At 33.0% G+C, this 19,088-nt stretch overlaps 3 protein-coding genes across 5 annotated transcripts; all 3 read left to right on the top strand.

Annotated features, from left to right (window-relative positions):
- Positions 1-514: 514 nt before the first annotated feature.
- LOC112784907 (UDP-glycosyltransferase 74G1) lies at positions 515-3,414 on the top strand. The gene is made up of 2 exons (XM_025828266.2): positions 515-1,333; positions 2,484-3,414. The coding sequence occupies exons 1-2, from the start codon at positions 653-655 to the stop codon at positions 3,219-3,221; spliced, it is 1,419 nt and encodes a 472-aa protein (XP_025684051.1). The 5' UTR covers positions 515-652; the 3' UTR covers positions 3,222-3,414.
- Positions 3,415-6,899: 3,485 nt separating this feature from the next.
- LOC114926088 (uncharacterized) lies at positions 6,900-14,289 on the top strand. Of its 3 annotated transcripts, none has more exons than XM_072230742.1 (9): positions 6,900-7,283; positions 7,368-7,438; positions 8,277-8,339; positions 8,426-8,463; positions 9,084-9,158; positions 10,551-10,625; positions 10,777-13,063; positions 13,157-13,469; positions 14,167-14,289. In XM_072230742.1, the coding sequence occupies exons 7-8, from the start codon at positions 10,779-10,781 to the stop codon at positions 13,467-13,469; spliced, it is 2,598 nt and encodes an 865-aa protein (XP_072086843.1). In that variant the 5' UTR covers positions 6,900-7,283; positions 7,368-7,438; positions 8,277-8,339; positions 8,426-8,463; positions 9,084-9,158; positions 10,551-10,625; positions 10,777-10,778; the 3' UTR covers positions 14,167-14,289. The 3 variants fall into 3 exon arrangements, with proteins under 3 accessions (XP_072086843.1, XP_072086841.1, XP_072086842.1); XM_072230740.1 differs by lacking the exon at positions 14,167-14,289 and adding an exon at positions 13,557-13,664; XM_072230741.1 differs by lacking the exon at positions 14,167-14,289 and having other exon boundaries at positions 13,157-13,664.
- On the top strand, positions 13,541-17,141 carry LOC112784558 (uncharacterized). The gene is made up of 7 exons (XM_029296504.2): positions 13,541-13,662; positions 13,743-14,348; positions 14,441-14,653; positions 14,797-14,889; positions 15,254-15,355; positions 15,459-15,809; positions 16,886-17,141. The coding sequence occupies exons 2-6, from the start codon at positions 13,746-13,748 to the stop codon at positions 15,486-15,488; spliced, it is 1,041 nt and encodes a 346-aa protein (XP_029152337.2). The 5' UTR covers positions 13,541-13,662; positions 13,743-13,745; the 3' UTR covers positions 15,489-15,809; positions 16,886-17,141.
- Positions 17,142-19,088: the final 1,947 nt, after the last annotated feature.

Raw genomic sequence — 19,088 nt, 5'->3', positions numbered from 1 at the left:
AAATGAACACTCTGTCTATCATTTTTTTATTAGTTTATAAATATATTTTATTAAGAAATATAAAAATACTAAATAATTATCCAAATACTCTTCTAAAATTATAGGGAATACTTTTTTATATATTATATTGTACAGTAATTTTGTACATATATTTAGTGAAGGAGCAATCATTTAAATAACGTAGTCTTTTTATTTTTATTTAAAAGTTTTAAATTTGAATCTCACTTTTAATTTAAAAAAGAACCTTTTATATGTATTTAACACATGATAAATTTAAATGCAATAGTCACTTTATTTATATTAAGAGAAATTCTTGAAAATCAATAATTTTTATTATTTTTTGTTATTATTTAATTAATATAAATATTAAATTATTTTTAATTTGTGTGTTAATTTTAGAAAATATAAATATAAATTATATTAATTTATGTGTAAAAATTCTTGTAAATATAAGTACAAACTAAATATTTTTTGGGTATAAAATCTCTATAAATATATAGTTGCAAATTACTACTGAGTACTGACATAAATTGATAATATATACAGGTGATGTAGCGTTGCTCCAATATTTATATGTGCAATTCCAAGTATTATTGAACATAAGCATCTCACATCAAATAATCAAATCACAAGCATTCTAGAGTTGAGAAATATGGGAGAGAAAATGATCAAAACCAAACATGTAGCTCACTGTTTGGTCTTGGCCTACCCAGGACAAGGCCACATAAACCCCATGATTCAGTTCTCTAAGCGTTTATCACACAAAGGAATCAAGATCACACTTGTAACCACTCTTTCCTTTTGGAACCAAACCAACAACAATGACAATAATTTCTCTCCGGCTATCGAACTGGAGAGCATCTCAGACGGGTATGACGACGGCGGCCATTTAGCCGCCGCCACCCTAGAGATCTACAAAGACACCTTCTGGAAGGTTGGACGCCAAACTCTATCAAACCTTATTCGCAAACTCGGAAGTAGTAGTTGCAATTACAATAATGTCCCTGTGGATTGTGTTGTTTATGATGCTTTCATGCCTTGGGCGCTTGATGTTGCAAAAGAGTTTGGAATCCTTGGTGCAGCGTTCTTCACTCAGCCATGTGCCGTGAACAACGTATACTTCCATGTTCACAAGAAGTTGATTGAGTTGCCACTTTCGGAATCGGAATATTCGTTGCCGGGGTTGGTTAAGCTTTTGCCACAAGAGTTGCCATCTTTCTTGTATGAGTATGGATCCTATCCTGGCTACTTTGACATCGTTACGGATCAGTTTTCAAACATTCATAAGGCAGATTGGGTGCTTGCAAACACATTTGATGAACTCGAACAAGAGGTAATAATATATAACTCACTCACTTTTAGTGGCTCATCAAATTTTACTTTTGTTACGGTGAATAATGATTTAAGTTTGGTTTATAAATTCAGTTATATATATACCGGAAAAGTTTACCCACTTTATTATATTATATCTAGGGAAAAACATTATCATAAGATGTGTTGTGCACTTTTGAAAATAGACTAGTATTAAAGGTAATAAATAAGAAAAAATTCAATTTAACGTGAAGTTGATAATTGAAAAGTTAAAAAAAATTTTAATCAAATTAATTAAATTATTTAATAGTTTTTAGTTGTTAATTTGATGTGAAATTGACTGCATCTGAATTTTTATCAAAAAATAAATTAATAAATTATAAAATTGATTTTTTTTAAATAATTAATTTGATTATTTGCAGACTAGTTTATTAAATTTTAACTATTTATATGAACATAATAAAATAAAATTTAGAATTTATCTAATTAATAAAGTGTGTTTAAATATATACTACATTCTCACTCTCATTTTTATTGGATATTACTTATTATTATAACTGCTGGTTGTCTTTATCACAAAATAGAGAAAGTATAGGGAGTCAATGAAATATTTGTATAATGTGTACAATGGAGGTTTAGAGAAGTATTAGAGATATAACTATTCGTGTTATCTTTTTCTATTAACCGAAGTTTTTGGGATGAGTGGTATGATGACATGGTATTAGAGCTTTAGATTTGAAAAATCAGTTTAAGTTTTTGGGATAAGATGTTTATTATCTCTAGTACTCGGATGGTTATTCTGAATAGTATATGTGATGTTTATTTTTTATACACATTGTACAAATATTCCATTGAATTCCTAGGAGGACTCAAATATTAATTTAATGAACCGATTTAACTTGTCAAACATTGAATAAATAAATGAAAAAAAAAGTAATTCTTGTTTTTATTATTACTTTTTAATTTTAATATATTAATAATATAAAATTATATATACATGTATGTATTTAATTACATCCATTATTAGATAATTATTTATATTATGAATGTAAAATATAATTAATTTTGTTGATGTAATCATATATAATTGAATAAATCTGTAAAACTTTCTTAGTGTATGAATATTATTTTTACTATCTTTACTGATATTATTATTTAAACTATTACTTTAGGTTATTGAATGGTTGTCAAAGATTTGGCCACTGAAGACAATAGGACCATGTGTACCATCTATGTACCTAGACAAAAGACTCCAACATGACAAGGACTATGGTATCAGTATCCATAACCAAAACATAGATGCTTGCATTGAATGGCTCAATGACAAGCCCAAAGGTTCAGTTGTGTATGTCTCTTTTGGGAGCATGGCAGGTCTTAGTGAGAAACAAACCGAGGAACTAGCTTATGGTTTGAAAAATAGTAACTATTATTTCATGTGGGTGGTTAGAGCTTCAGAACAAAACAAACTTCCAAAGGGAACATTTTTGGACACATTAGAAAAGGGTTTAATAGTTACATGGTGTCCTCAATTACAAGTGTTAACACATGATGCTGTTGGGTGCTTTATTTCACATTGTGGTTGGAATTCTACATTGGAGGCTTTGAGCTTAGGTGTTCCTATGATTGCAATGCCACTTTGGACTGACCAAACCATAAATGCAAAGTATATTAAGGATGTTTGGAACATGGGGCTCAAGGTTGTGGTTGATGAGGTGGAAGGTGTGGTTAAAAGAGAAACTATTGGGAATTGCATAAAGGAAATTATGGAGAGTGAGAAAGGGAATGGAATTAAGGAAAATGCCATCAAATGGAAGAATCTTGCTAAGGATTCTGTTGATGAGGGGGGAAGTTCTGATAAGAATATTGAAGAGTTTGTGGCAAAGTTGGCTCATTATGCTGCTGCCAAATGATGATGCAACTCTAAAATTTGTTATTAATGTGGACTTCTAAGTTGAAATTAAAATAATAAGGTTGTCAATTTAATTTGAATAATATATATCTGTATGTGTATGGTGAGAATTTGCCTACCACATATATGCCCTGATTGGGTAATTTAGTAATATTTTTCTATTGAAAAAAATAGGAAAACCATTTCTTTTTCTATTGAGTATTGTCTGATTTGGAATATTTTTTCTTTTGATTTTTTTGGATACAGTTTTGTAATTGAATCTGATTTTTTTTAGTTGAATTATATGTTATGTGCTGACTGCTAAGCTTGTGTTAAACATTTTTTGTTAAAAAAAAATGCACTATACTTCTAGTGTAATTGGTTATAATTTATAAAATTGTTGTTAGATAGGATTTTGTGTGTAATTTTTGTTTAATTTATTTTTTAATAAATTTTAAATATTTAAAAATAATTTATTTTTATATTTTTAATCTCACACATCAAACTGCGGGAGTTTTGGCAAATTTTGAATAGAGCGGCCTTTTTTTCCCCTCTTGTCACTTCGATTAGTATGGATTATTAATTCAGTCAACTTTTGTTATACTTCTATATTACCAAAAAGTTTCCGATAATATACTTCATTGTTATTTTTGTTATGATATGGATGTACATATCCATTCTATGTCTACTCAGCAAGCACTCTTAGAAAGTACATGCATTTAAGAATGTGCGGTGCATGCTTTTCAACCTTTGAAAATGTGAACCTTGAACTTGTATAAATAGAGGCTAAACCTCTGTACGTGATACAACAAGCAAGTAATAATAAAATCTCTTCTCTCTTTATGTTACAATCAAATACTCTTCTCTTTATATTTCTACTACAATTCTTTCTCTTCTTTTATTTTATAAGTATTTTAAATTCTATTTTCTATTACTCTTTACATATAATATTAATAGCAATATTAATCATCTTTATTATATTGAGATTGTAACGATAAACAAATGCGATTCTCTCTCTCTTTATTTTTAATACTCCTTTCTATCTTTGTATATATATACACATTACAACATATAATATTATTATATATATATAAATTATTATTGAGCTAATTATTTTAATACTAGAGTCTTCTATTTATACATCTCTATTATATATATCTTTTATTTTACAACACGTTATCAGCACGAGACTCTGATCAAATTTTTAGGAAGACTCAGGTAACAATTTTTCATTATGTCGAAGCTCTCTCATCTTGAATTCCATGCTCTTGATATATCTGGAAACAATTATTTATCATGGATATTAGATGCTGAAATCCATCTTGATTCAATGGATCTTGGAGATACCATTAAGGCTGAAAATAATACATCCCAGAAGGATAAAGCCAAAACCATGATTTTTTTTCGTCGTCACCTTGACGAAGGATTGAAAAATGAATATCTTACATTAAAAGATCCTGCAGATCTTTGGAAAGACCTTGAAAAAAGGTACAATCATCAGAAAACGGTGATACTTCCTCAAGCCCGGTATGAATGGACGCATTTGCGTTTACAAGATTTTAAATCTATAAATGAATATAATTCTGCAATGTTACGAATCACCTCACGAATGAAATTGTGTGGGAAAAAAATAACTGATCATGATATGTTGGAGAAAACTTTCTCAACCTTCCATGCCTCGAATGTGCTCCTGCAGCAGCAGTATCGAGAGAAAGGGTTTAAAAAATATTATGAATTAATTTCTTGCCTTCTTGTTGCCGAACGCAACAATGAGTTGTTATTAAAAAATCATGAAGCGCGCCCAGCTGGCGCCGCCCCATTTCCTGAAGTAAATGCGGCAAATCATTACCCCAGAAGAGGTAAATGGCAAGCTTTTAATAACAAGAAAATTTATGGAAGGAAAAAGAATTATGTTCAAAAGAGAGGATCTCACCAGAAGTGGGACAAAGAAAGGAATATCGGGCAGAATAAATCAACCGAGGAGAAGTGTTTCCGATGTGGTGGAAAGGGCCATTGGTCACGTACCTGTCGTACCCCAAGGCACCTAGTCGATCTTTACCAGGCATCTTTGAAAAAGAACGACAAAGGAAAGGAAACAAATTTTGTTTCAAATGATGCTGAGAACTCCACCACTCATTATGATGTATCTGATTTCTTTGAGGACCCTGAAGGAAATATTGGTCATTTGATCAATGATGGAATAGTTTAATATGTGGGATTGTGAAGTATATATGTAAATAAATAATGTAAAAAAAATTTATTGTTAAGTTTTTTTTTCTATGTATTTAAGTTTCAAATGTGATGTACATAAATAATGAAATATTAATAAATTTTGAAATTATTAAATGTGTCAAATTTTAAAATAAAATTTTAGTATATGACATTATTTTATGTACAGTATTTCTTAGAAAAACAATTATGATCAAGTATTCAATTTAATTGTGCATACTACTCATTTTATTATTATTTGTTTTTGAAGAATGACAAGGATATGTAATGAAGATGTATGCCTTGCGGATAGTGCAAGTTCACACACTATTCTCAAAAGTGATATATATTTTACCCATCTTGTGCCAAAAGAGGAATATATTAACACTATTATTGGCTCAGACAATGTGATAGAAGGCTCCGGAAGAGCTATAATTTTGTTTCCTGGAGGAACAAAATTTATAATAAATAATGCACTGTTATCTACCAAGTCTCGAAGAAACTTGTTGAGCTTTAAAGATATTCGCCGAAATGGATATCATATTGAGACTATGAATGAGGGAGATCATGAGTATTTATATATCACAACTCATGATTCAAATAAGAAAGTTATATTAGAAAAATTACCCTCACTTTCATCTGGGTTGTATTATACCAAGATTAGTGCAATTGAATCACATGCCATTGTAAACCAGAAGTTTACTAACTCAAATGAGTTCATAACTTGGCACGACCGATTGGGTCATCCGGGAACAACCATGATGAGAAGAATTATTGAAAACTCTCATGGGCATTCACTAAAGGACCAGAAGATTCTTAAAACTAGTGAATTTTGTTGTGCTGCATGTTCTCAAGGGAAGTTAATTTTAAGGCCATCACCAGTAAAGATTGGATTTGAGTCCCCTGAATTCCTAGAGAGGATTCAAGGTGATATATGTGGACCTATTCATCCACCATGTGGATCTTTTAGATATTTTATGGTCCTGATAGACGCATCTTCGAGATGGTCACATGTGTGTTTATTATCTTCTCGCAACCTGGCGTTTGCGAGATTACTGGCTCAAATTATTCGATTAAAAGCACAATTTCCAGAAAATCCAATCAAAGCAATTCGTCTTGATAATGCTGGTGAATTTACTTCCCAAGCTTTTGATGCTTATTGTATGGCTAATGGAATAAGTGTTGAACATCCAGTGGCTTATGTTCACACACAAAATGGGTTAGCAGAATCACTTATTAAACGCCTCCAATTGATCGCTAGACCTTTGCTTATGAGAACAAATCTCCCAACCTCGGTTTGGGGGCATGCTATTTTACATGCCGCAGCACTTATTCGTTTGAGGCCAACGAGTTACCATCGGTTCTCTCCTATGCAATTAGCTTTTGGCCAGCAGCCAAACACTACAAAAAAAGGGGGTTAAAATGGCATTGATATTAAGGCGGTTTTAAAGAACCGCCGTAATATCGAGATGTTATGGCAATTGTTGCTGCTGCCGTAATTGGCTATATATATTTTGGCGGTTCTGGTGATTATGGCGGTTTTAACCGCCGTTTTCACACACATATAAAAAGAAAAAAATTGTAATCCCTGACTCATTCAACGCCATTCTTCGTTCTAGCTAGGGCTTCTCCTCTCTGAAGTCTGAACAAACAACGCTCTCATCTCCTCCGTGTAAAGAAGCTCTCCGACAACGCCGTTCTTCCTTCTAGGGCTTCTCCTCTCTCCGCCGGTTACGATCTCTCCAGATACCTCTCCCTCTCAAGTTAAATTGAAATGCTGTTTTATTTTGTTTTTTCTTTTGTGCTGTGAAGACGAAGATTCCGGCGAGAGGCAAGGTTCTGGTGGCTACTGACCTCAGCATTTCGATTCCAGAAGGCACCGATTTTTTCGTTTTTGTTTGGGTTAGGATTTTAAAATCGCTTTTGGTGCTGATTTTTTGGGGGTTTTGTTTCTCTGCAGCTCTGTTAGGGATTTTTGGGTCTTCCGTTGAAGCATTGACGTTGGTGCAGGGTGATTGATGATGATCTCAGGTCTTCTTTCTTAACTTTACTCCCTCCTCTCTCCCTCTTTCTCTCTCTCTCTCTCTCTATTAAGGTGTTTCGCTGATCTCCGATCTCAGAAAAAACTGCTCCAATCTCAATTTCTCTATTTGCCTCTTTGGTTCTTTTTTGGTTCTTTTAAGCAAAGTTATAAATGAGTAATCTCTGTAGTTGTTTAGCTCTGCTGCCCTTGCTCTGTTCAATGTTTTTTGCATTAACTGAACCCTTGCTCTGCCCTTGAAACTTGCACGTACCTCGTTAGATGCATGATGCACACATGCACATTTGTCACATTCACATAAGATCCTCGTTTTATTTTACTAAAGAAATCAGGTTTAGTTTTCTATCAATTTGTATGTTTATTAAAAATTAAGATGTTAACATTTTTGATGTCTCAGATTTTGTTTCGGCCATAAATCAATATATAAGATTTTACTTGGACAATCATTTTTGGGAATTCTTTGAGGTTAAAGTTTTAAACAAATTTGTTCAATCTCTCAGGGGCTGGAACTATTAACACAAGAAAATATTTATATCAGCCATGTGACATTCATAATCATTGATAAATAGAGTGAGCTAGTTCAAGAAACAGGCTATCTTTGTGTGTAAGTTAGTGAATTTGCTAGACTTAGTTCTGGAAGTTTTAGTGTTTTCTTTGTGTGTCTTGCTCATTAATCATTAAGTTTTAGTGTTTTCTTTGTGTTTTCTAGATTTGTTTCCTGCTTTAAATTTGACCCCCCTCTAAATCTTATGCTTAAATTTGACCCCCTTATTACGCTTATTTGCAGCATTCTAATATTGTTTTTGCCTTTGTGAATTTTATACACAGGCTGTTGACAAATTACCAATTATCCCTACTGCACTAGAATTAATTGGGATACTATTTACTACGGTAAATGAATACAGATTAAATCTTCTATTTATATTCTTAATGTGCTTAATGTTGTATAGTAATATAAACTTCTCTTTTTATTTCAGTGGTTTACATATCGATATCTCTTGTTCAAGCCCGACCGGTAAGTATTATTGCTTACCTTCATCTTGATATTGACTACATCATAATATTAATAGCATTGGTCAAAATCTACATCAAAGGACTAATTATAACCATGCAAAATTGGTTGATGATTAAAGCTACCTTGTAAAGAGACTAACCTGTCTCAATTATAGTGGTTAATGATTTTTTTCCTACAATACTTTCTTAAATCGGATCTTTTTTGCTTGTCCTTTGTGACAGAGATCTCAATAAATTGGCTAGTATTGTACCTAATTTGCAAGCAATTTCATTTGAATGTATTTTACTTACACAGGGAAGAGCTCTTTAGAATCCTGAACAAGTCAGTATCAGATATTTGCTAGACTTGGTTCTGGAAGTTTTAGTATTTTCTTTGTGTGTCTTGCTCATTAATCATTAAGTTTTAGTGTTTTCTTTGTGTTTTCTAGATTTGTTTCCTGCTTTAAATTTGACCCCCCTCTAAATCTTACGCTTAATTTAGCAGTGACTATATGTACCTCCTCACAATCCTTTATCATTCGATGCTTTGTGTATTTGTTTGATGTTAATTCTATGATTCTTAAATTAGGTTTTATATTTGTTTCTCCTTTGTTCTAGCTGATTGGATTTGTTATTGATCAGGGCCTAGCTGCCTTAATTGGATTTGTGTTCTTGTGGTTTAATTGGCAACCTATAAAGTGAAAGATTCTTAATAAGGTAATAGCTTCGTGTTCTTTCTTATCAAGTTACTAACCATTTTAATTTGTTATTGCCTTAATTAGCATTAGCTGGTTCCCTTTTTCCAGTACAAAATATTTAGTTCAGAAACCGTGACCAATTTAATGGAGTCTTCATGGATTAGTTGCATAAGGTTTACTAGTCCAATCCCTTTTGTTAACCGATATTACATCAATCTTATTTTCTTAGAAATATTAATTATGTTAGTAGCTAGATTGGCATGTCGTACATTATTTGGTGGCCTGGTGGGGAAGAGATTTGGGAGGGAAAATAACTAAATCAAATTGAACATATATTTAGAGGCTTAAATACATTAGTAGATATTTGTTATTTATTTCTTCATCTTACCAAATACAACATTAATGTAATAATGTTGTTCCCTTCAAGTCTTCAACTAAGCCATAGCAATGAATGATACCTTTCTAGAATTAAAAGTACATGAATGTAGAGAGGAAAAAAAATTAGAAAGAAAGAAAAGAAAAGAAGCAAATTTTCATATATTTTTGTGTAATTAAAAGCATCATTTCCAATTTTTAGTAGCTTGTTTTCATTAGTTTTCTTCTTAATTACCTTTAACTGTTCCATTACTTGAGGCAGGGGCATTGACTTTATACATAGCTTAATAATTAAGAACATCTCAGATTGTATATAGAAATTCTATGAATACAAATTCATGTCTTAGATAATGTACATATTTATATCTATATTTAGATCAAAATCATCTTCATCAGCAGTCAAGTTATCATTATTAGCTGCCTCGGAGGGAAAATTCGCATTCGAAAAGATCACTGAAAGTTCCTGGATAGTTTAATAAAGTTTATTTTCATGCTAAGTTATATAAGTTACTTTGCAGTTTGCACATCTCTCTTTATATTATTAATTTTATCATCATGGACAATATGGTCACTTTGTTTTTAATTTGATCACTTCCGATTAATTTTAAAATATATGATATCAGTTAGGCCAATATGTTATATACATGAACATGCTTGCGTGAACCACCTAGCTAGCTTCCTTGGAATTTCGTGTACATTAATTAGTTATATATTTAATTTAATTTATTAGGTATATTTATTTATTATACTAAATTATTAGGTATATTTATTTATTATACTAAATAAAAAGTTAGGACTCTATATATAATGAATTATATTTTATAAATGTTGTATTAATTAATTCTTATTGTTCAAATCCGTTAATAATATAATTTGATATTAATCCTAAATTATCAAAAATACAACATTCATATATTTTTAGTTGATTATACATTTAATTTTAATAAATCTGTTAGATATTTAATTTCGTGTACATTAATTAGTTATATATTTAATTTTAATAAATTTGTTGGTGATAATTTTTCATGTGAAATAGGTTTTAGATCTTCTTCAACTCTTGCTGCTAGCTACTTTACTTTGAAAAAAGAAGGAAAATTATCATTTGAAAGAGGTAATTATAATTTTCTTATATTTTCTTTTAAATACTATTTAAGTTTTTAATATCTGATTTGCATATAAAAGAATAAATTTCTTGCCTTTAGAATATATATAGATTTTTAATGAATAGATTTTTTAAAATCCTTATTTGTAATCCCTCTTAGTCATGTCAATCGATAAGTCATGGATTGGAAAACCACGAACCACGCATGAGTATAAAGATGGTTTAAACAAGTTTTTGGATTTTGCTTTTGAGCATCGATCTCTCGCGGGTCGTCAGATTAAATGCCCTTGTCCGGTGTGTGGTTTTGGCAAGTGGCAAACAAGAGAGAAAGTTTTTGAACATTTAATAGTCAAGCCATTTCTAGAAAACTACAAAGTTTGGTATTGGCATGGTGAAGAAGTAGTTGGAGTTGGGTCACAAGTTCATCAAACTAGTCACATTGTACAAGATGATTCGACATCTCAGCATCCAATGGTAACAATGCTCAATGACGCATTTGGAGTTGCTGGACCTGACTTGAATGAAGATGGAGATGGAGATGAAGACAACATAGAAGATGGAGATGGAGACAATGCAGAAAATGAAGAGCACAATGGAGAAAATGTAGAATTTTACAAGTTGTTAGAAGTTGGCAATGAACAATTGTATGAAGGGTGCACAAAGTATTCAAAATTGTCTTTCTTAATTAGTCTGTATCACATAAAGTGCTTATATAGAATAAGCGACAAAGCCATGACCGAAATTCTCAAATTATTAAAAGATGCCTTTGGAAATGCAAAGATTTCAATTACATTTTATGAGGCCAAGAAAACCATAAATAAACTAGGGCTTAATTATACCAAGATACCTGCTTGCCCTAATGACTGCATGTTATATTGGGGGGAGGATGAAGATTTGCAAGAATGCAAAAGATGCAAGACATCTAAATGGAGCGATGCTAAAAAGAAGAAACCAGCAAAGATCTTGCGATACTTTCCACTAAAACCAAGACTTCAACGATTATTCATGTGTTCTAAGACTGCTCAATCAATGCAATGGCATGCTTTGGCAGAAAAGAAAGATTCGAAGATGAGGCATCCGCGGGATTCTGAAGCTTGGAAGACATTTGATTTACTTCATGATAGGTTTGCCGAAGATCCTCGAAATGTACATCTTGGTCTTGCAGCTGATGGATTCAACCCCTTTGGAGCTATGTGTACAAACTATAGCGTTTGGCCAGTGGTGCTTATTCCATACAATCGGCCTCCATGGGAGTGTATGAAGCCAACATCACTTATCTTGTCAATGATTATTCCTGGAGAGAAAATGCCGGGGAACAACATAGACGTATACTTACAACCTCTTATTAAAGAGTTAAAAGATTTGTGGTATGATGGTGTTCAAACATTAGATAGGTTCAGGAATGAAATGTTTACATTGCGAGCAGCATTAATGTGGACAATTAGTGATTTTCCAGGCCTTGGTAACTTATCTGGGTGGAATATACACAGTAAATATGCTTGTCCTACATGTAACTTCAGCACTGATTCATATAGATTAAAGCATGGTGGAAAATGGTATTTTTTGGGGCATCGCCGTTTCTTAGAAAGGGGTCATAAGTTTAGGCTAAGTCGTGCAAAATTTAATGGAAAAGTTGAGTTGAGGGATCCCCCAGCAGTACTAACAGGATCAGAAATATTGGAACAACTTGAAGGAATCAATGTTTCATTTGGGAAAGAACTACAGGAAAGTAAAGGTAAGAGGATTCGACGAAAAGTTGTTGAAGAAGATGATGAATCGGGGATGTGGAGGAAGAAAAGCATATTTTTTGATCTTCCTTATTGGGAGTCTAACTTATTGCGCCATAATCTAGATGTTATGCACATTGAAAAGAATGTTTGCAACAATGTATTATACACTTTGCTCAATGAGACTGGAAGGTCAAAGGATAATCTCAAAGCTCGTAAGAATCTTAAAGAAATGGGTATAAGGAAAGATTTATGGCCAGATGAAAATGGGAGATATCATCCATCTTTGTTCACAATGTCAAATTCCATGAAAGATATATTCTTGCGTACTATAAAGAATATTAGAGTACCAGATGGTCTCTCGAGTAACATTTCACGGTGTGTTGACCTGAAGCAAAGAAAGCTTTCTGGATTGAAGAGCCATGATTGCCACGTTCTTATGCAGCAACTATTACCCATTGCCATACGTAATGTGCTGCCAGATAAAGTTACTGCAGTGCTAATAGAGTTGTCTTCATTCTTTCAGCAGTTGTGCTCTAAAAGCTTAAGTCTTACAGAACTTGAGAAGCTCCAACCTCGAATTATCCTTACCCTTTGTCATTTAGAAATGTTGTTTCCTCCTTCTTTCTTTACAATCATGGTTCATTTAACTTGTCATCTAGTTGATGAAGCAAAACTCGGAGGACCAGTACACTATAGGTGGATGTATCCTATTGAGAGGTAAATATCTCTTTTCAATCATTATTCATTTAACTTATCACTTAGTTATATCTTGCTTAGGTATTTAACCTGTCACTTAATTATACAAACTAGGTATTTAGGTCATTTGAAGTCCTATGTACGAAACAAAGCTAAATCAGAAGGTTCTATAGCTGAGGGATACGTGGCTGAAGAAGTTCTTACATTTTGCTCTCGATACTTAGAAGGGATTGAGACAAGATTTAATAGGCCACCACGTGTTGATGATCGTCCGGATGATAATTACAGTACACATGTCGATTCCCTTTTTCCACAAATGGGGAACTCAAAGGGAGCTTTCACAGTATTTGAGTTGTCACCTATGGAAAAAAAAACAAGCACATCGATATGTGGTTTTAAATTGTCCATATGTCAAACCGTTTATTGAGTAAGTGCTTAAGGATTTTCGTACATGTGGTTTTTTATTTACTTGAAAATAGTTGTTTAGTTAGAGTTAAACTTTCATATCTGACAGTGACTTCAAAGATTTTGTACGAAGACGATCTAAGGGTAGAAGGCCTTCAAATGTAGAGATAGAAAAAAGAGTCAATAAAGATTTTGTTACTTGGTTTCCTGCGCAGGTAAATAGAGAAGTGATAATTTTTTGCTAATATTGAGCTAGTATTTGTGGATATAATAACTAATATCTCTATCATAATAGCTTATGAACCCAGATATTATGAATATTGTGCATGAGGATTTGAGATACTTAGCAAGGGGTCCATCACGATATGCCAAGAGGTTTTCTACATTTAGTATTAATGGTTTCTCCTTTCGAACTACCAATCGAGACAAAGGGTTAAAGACCCAGAATAGTGGAGTTTTTTTAATGTCTTCAACTCCTTGTGTTGCTAGCGCTAGTGATGCTGATGTTAGGAATGCTGATTTGTCATATTATGCCAAACTAGAAGATATTATAGAACTAAACTACAATGGCCAATTTCGGGTTACTTTATTCAAATGTAAATGGGCTGACACCACTAGAGAACGGGGCTGTAGAAAGGATAATTGGGGTTTTACTTCTGTTAATTTTTCACGAGTAATACACAGTGGTTTATTAGTGAAGGATGTGCATAATTTGCCAGAAGGTTTGCGCATAGTTGTCAATTTTGATAGACAACATGCAGCAATAGGAGAAGCAGCCGGACTCCTTGCAGGAATTTGTGGGCAATTGGCCACTGATTGTGTAGCATTTCCAATCAGTTTTGATAAGTGGTCAGACATTCCAGAGAGCTTTTTTGAAAATCAATGGAATATTTTTTTCCAAGTAAGAAGATTACTTAAACTCTAAAGCTTATTTCTTTGTCATTATTTAGTTATATTTGTTAGTTAATATATATTCTTTGTTCCATATTAAAGGCTCGATTTTGCTTCAAAGTATGTGATAGCTTGGCCAAACGATTTCTGCTCCAATCGCTTGGCAAAAAATGGAGGGAACATAGGATAAAGCTTTGGAATGAGTTTTATGATCCGAGGTTGAGTAAAACCGAGATCATAAATAATACACCAGAAGATATTGCTCTTGATCAATGGGCTTTATTCGTAGAATATCGTTTGAAACCTGAAACTCAGGTAAGTACTTACAATCCTAGTTAAATGTTGTCCCACTAAAAAGCCTTATATATTTTGCTGCTGTAAATAGGATATTGAATTCATATGGAATGTTGTGAATGCATGTTTAACTCTATTTAATTGTGTCCAAATTTATCTTTCAGAATCTTTGTAAGAGGAATCAAGAAATTCGGCAAAAACAAATAATTCCTCATACTTCAGGTGCTAAATCAATTGCAAGAAGAAGGGCTGAATTGGTAATCATTTCTATGTGTGGATTTCATACATTTAATTTTATTTTGGCATTATCCAATTTTTCAATTTAATTCCACTTGTCTCCCCAACTATTATGAGAATTGTCATGATAAAATATCAACACAACTTTCACAGGTTCATTTCTATGTTGGTAATCATAAATTGGTAATCATCAATAACATTAATTTCTCAGCTTATGTTTAGTTTGCTGCTATTATTATATTTTATATAGCATAAGAGTCATTATGTTAGCACCTAATGCATCTCAGTTGTTATATTGTTGCTGTTAGTTACTTAATTTTATGCATATCTTTTCTTCAATGATATATTTCTTGATTGAGTCTTTCTACTTTTCTTGAATTTTAGACGGAAGAGACGGGAAAAGAAGTTAGTAGGGTTCAAATGTGGGACATCACTCACAAGAAAATAGATGGAAGTTATGTTAATGAAAAGGCTAAAGAAATAGCGGTAAGACTAACGTACAATAAGTAACTTGTTTGTATTTCTTTTTCTTTCTTTTTTATAAGATAATATTATGTTTGATTCTTTCCCTTTCTTTTTATATATGTAGGAGAAGATTGAAGCATATAGCAGTCAATAAGCAGTGGAATCAACCGTTAATTCTCCTCTTGATGCTCTTGGAGTAGTTCTTGGGAAAGAGCACCCTGGTCGTGTTCGAGGTTTAGGCATGGGAGCTGTTCCAACTGTTGCTTTCAAGAACAACACCACAAGAATTAGTCAGATGAACTTAGGTTCTTCAAATGATGCTAGCACATCATCTACTTGTGATCCCAATGTGCAAAAAGAGCTGGATACTGTTAAAGCGCAGTTGCAAGCATTAATCTCTTATATTGCTTTTAAGGAAGGAGGTAAAATTCCAGTGGAATTGGCTGGAATGTTTCCTACTCAACAAATTTCACAGGTACAAATACAATTTATGTTCTTAATACTTTATTCCATGTGTAATACAAAAAAGTTGTTAAGTATCTTAATGGACTGGATCTACCAAATAAAGCTAACCCTATTCTAACATGCAGACCATCCTTTATCAAAAGAAACCTCGCTCCTTCTCCTTCTCTCTATTTCTTTCCGTCTCTCACTATCTCACATTCCTTCCTTGGATACTTTATTAAGCATGAATAGTTAATTACATTCTAAATAGAGATACCCTTTATTGTTAAATATGGACTATGCAATATTTAATTAATTAATTTATTTCAGGTATAGTACAGTAGCCATAGTTAAATGTAATTAAACAATAATTTTTGCTTGATGTATTATGGACAACATAATCTCACATTTGGCTGTTTATGTGTTATGGCATAATGCATGGGGGCATTTCGTGGTACGACACCCTTTTTAGCATAATTATTAGTACGAACCTCGTCAATGACCTATCAGATACAATGGTAATAATAGAAAGCATTATTGACTTTATATATGTCTCAATCATATGAGTATATATTTGGCAGAGTAGTGCTTCCTGATTATTTTAGGATTGGTCCTTACAATAATGAGCATATTATATATTGTTGGCATATTATAAGACTCATAATAATCTTTATGGGCTCATTTTTTTATAGTGAAAGCTCATTGTTATCTATATGTTAGAGATATAACTTTATCTTTTTTTATCAAGAGTAGAATAAAGTAGTAGCTCTGAATTCAAGTAGTACTATATAAAAGTGCAGTTTGTGTGATTGTATATATATAGAGAGAGTGGAAGTGGTGGTGGTGATGGTGCATGTGGTATATAGCAGTTTTAAGATAAGATATAATTTGGAGGTAGCTACATGGATATTTATTTGACAAAATAGAGAGATCGATGGTTGAAATAGTTAAATTAGTGTGAGTTTCCTTTTTCTAATTCCCAGAAAACAGAGGATTTATTGTGCAAAAGTGCAGTTTTCTTTTTTGATTGAATAAATTTATATTAATAGTTTCAGATTCAATTTTATATCTTTTTTTATTGTACTCATAATTATATTTTTGTTGTAGGGATTGGATCAAGAGAGTGAGATTCCATCACCAAGAGAGTTAGGAAGTAGGTCTTCTGGAGCGAACAACAAAGAAGCATGATCTTGTATGATAAAGATTTTATGTATTAAGTATTATAGATATATGTTAAGACAAATTATTGAAAAATGTTATCTTTGATACTTTGTTTTTGGATTATGATTTTTTATTTTCGGAGATTGTGTATGAATTAAAAATCTTGTTATGATGTTTGATTTAAGGTTATGCTTTTTGGTTATTATGAGATTTTAAAGTTTGAGTTCTAAAAATGTCACTTTAAATATATAGTTTCAATCTCATTTTAAAAAGTATAAAATTGTAATTAGGTAAAAACGACGGCTAAAAACGCCATTTTAAACAAAAATGGTGCCATTATATCCTGGTAAAAACGGCAGTTAAAAAATGCCATTTTAATCGAAAAGGATGCCATTAAATCCTGGTAAAACGGCAGTTAAAAAATGCCATTTTAATCGAAAAGGATGCCATTAAACCTTGGTAAAAATGGCGGTTATAAACGCCATTTTAAACGAAAAGGATGCCATTAAATATAGGTAAAAACGGCGGTTATAAACGCCATTTTAAACGAGGAGGATGCCATTAAACCCAGGTAAAAACGGCGGTTATAAATGCCATTTTAAACGAGGAAGATGCCATTAAACCCAGGTAAAAACGGCGGTTACAAACCGCCATTTTAAACAACAACAAACCGCCGTTTTATTTGATTAAAATGGCGGTTAATAACCGCCATTTTAACCGCCAAAAACCGCCGTATTATCCATTGGTTATTACGGCGATTTTCTGAAAACCGCCGTAATAACCAGAATGGCGCCCAGAATTTCGGCGTTTCTTGGGGATGCCATTTTCGGTAATAATGGCGGTTGTAACCGCCGTAATTACCTTAAAAAACCGCCATTTAACCCCTTTTTTTGTAGTGAAATGTCTCCCATTTAAGAATATTTGGGTGTGCGATATATGTTCCCATTGCACCACCTAATCGCACCAAAATGGGACCCCAAAGAAAATTGGGGATATATGTTGGATATGATTCTCCCTCTATAGTGAGGTATCTTGAGATACAAACTGGTGATGTGTTTAAAGCCCGGTTTGCGGATTGTCATTTTGATGAATCAAAATTTCCAACATTAAGGGGAGAGAATAAGCTTCCTGAAAAGGAACTTAATTGGAATGCATCATCGTTGATGCATTTAGATCTTCGATCAGGGCAATGTGAACTAGAAGTTCAAAAGATTATACATTTGCAAAGAATAGCAAATGAATTGCCTGATGCATTTTCCGATACAAAGAGGATAACCAAATCTTACATACTAGCGGAAAATGCCTCAATTCGAATTGACGTCCCAGTAGGACAAGTAGCCACTGAAGCAAATTCACGCCAGAAGCGTGGCAGGGCAGAAAATGCCCCAATTCGAATTGATGTCCCAGCAGGACAAATAGCCACGGAAGCAAATACACGCCAGAAGCGTGGCAGGCCTGTCGGTTTGACAAACCCCAATTTGACGGTTTGTTTTGCATTGAATTTAGAGTATTTTGATAACCTTTTGTCACATTTAGCCTAGGAATTAGCATGATTTTGTTATCTCTCCCATATTTGTGCTTAAGTGTAAAAACATGCTTTTTAAGCCTTATTTTGATGAATTCTAGTTCCTCTTTGATTCCATAAAGATGCCTTGATGTGTTTGCTAGTAATTCCAGAATTGAAATAGGCTAGGCATGGATCAAAGGAAGCAAGGAAGGAAGCATACAAGTGGAGAGAAGCATAAAAAGTCAAAGAAGCAAAGTCAGCCATGCATGCGCACGCGCACAAGGCGCTCGCGCGCACATCGCAGAATTAGCCAGGGACGCGCACGCGTACCGTGCGCGCACGCGTCGATGAGGGCACATGACCTCACTAATGCAACACGTGCCTGGCGATTTGAGAGGGTTTCTGAACCCATTTTTGGCGCCAAATTGCTAAGGGAAAGGAATAAAAGGATGAAGGATTAAGGGGAAGGCATCATCATTGTGATAACCATCACTTCCAACTAACTAATCACTTTAGTTTAGGGTTTTAGAGAGAGAAGCTCTCACTTCTCTCTAGAATTAGGATTAGGTTTAGTTCTTAGATCTAGGTTTTAATCTTTGCTTTCTTCCACTTCTATCTCTCAATTCTTTGTTGCTACATTCA

Source organism: Arachis hypogaea, chromosome 20 (assembly GCF_003086295.3).
Source record: "Arachis hypogaea cultivar Tifrunner chromosome 20, arahy.Tifrunner.gnm2.J5K5, whole genome shotgun sequence".
Lineage (NCBI taxonomy): Eukaryota > Viridiplantae > Streptophyta > Magnoliopsida > Fabales > Fabaceae > Arachis > Arachis hypogaea.
Note: the sequence above shows the minus strand (reverse complement) of the source record. Positions and strands in the feature narration are given on the sequence as shown.

Excerpts from the sequence above, each read along its gene's own strand:
- LOC112784907 (XM_025828266.2), top strand. The coding sequence starts at position 653 with ATGGGAGAGAAAATGATCAAAACCAAACATGTAGCTCACTGTTTGGTC. Across the intron at positions 1,334-2,483 it reads TTGATGAACTCGAACAAGAG|GTTATTGAATGGTTGTCAAA; the intron begins GTAATAATATAT and ends CTATTACTTTAG.
- LOC114926088 (XM_072230742.1), top strand. The coding sequence starts at position 10,779 with ATGTCAATCGATAAGTCATGGATTGGAAAACCACGAACCACGCATGAG. Across the intron at positions 13,064-13,156 it reads TGGATGTATCCTATTGAGAG|GTATTTAGGTCATTTGAAGT; the intron begins GTAAATATCTCT and ends TATACAAACTAG.
- LOC112784558 (XM_029296504.2), top strand. The coding sequence starts at position 13,746 with ATGAACCCAGATATTATGAATATTGTGCATGAGGATTTGAGATACTTA. Across the intron at positions 14,349-14,440 it reads AATGGAATATTTTTTTCCAA|GCTCGATTTTGCTTCAAAGT; the intron begins GTAAGAAGATTA and ends TCCATATTAAAG. Across the intron at positions 14,654-14,796 it reads GTTTGAAACCTGAAACTCAG|AATCTTTGTAAGAGGAATCA; the intron begins GTAAGTACTTAC and ends TTTATCTTTCAG.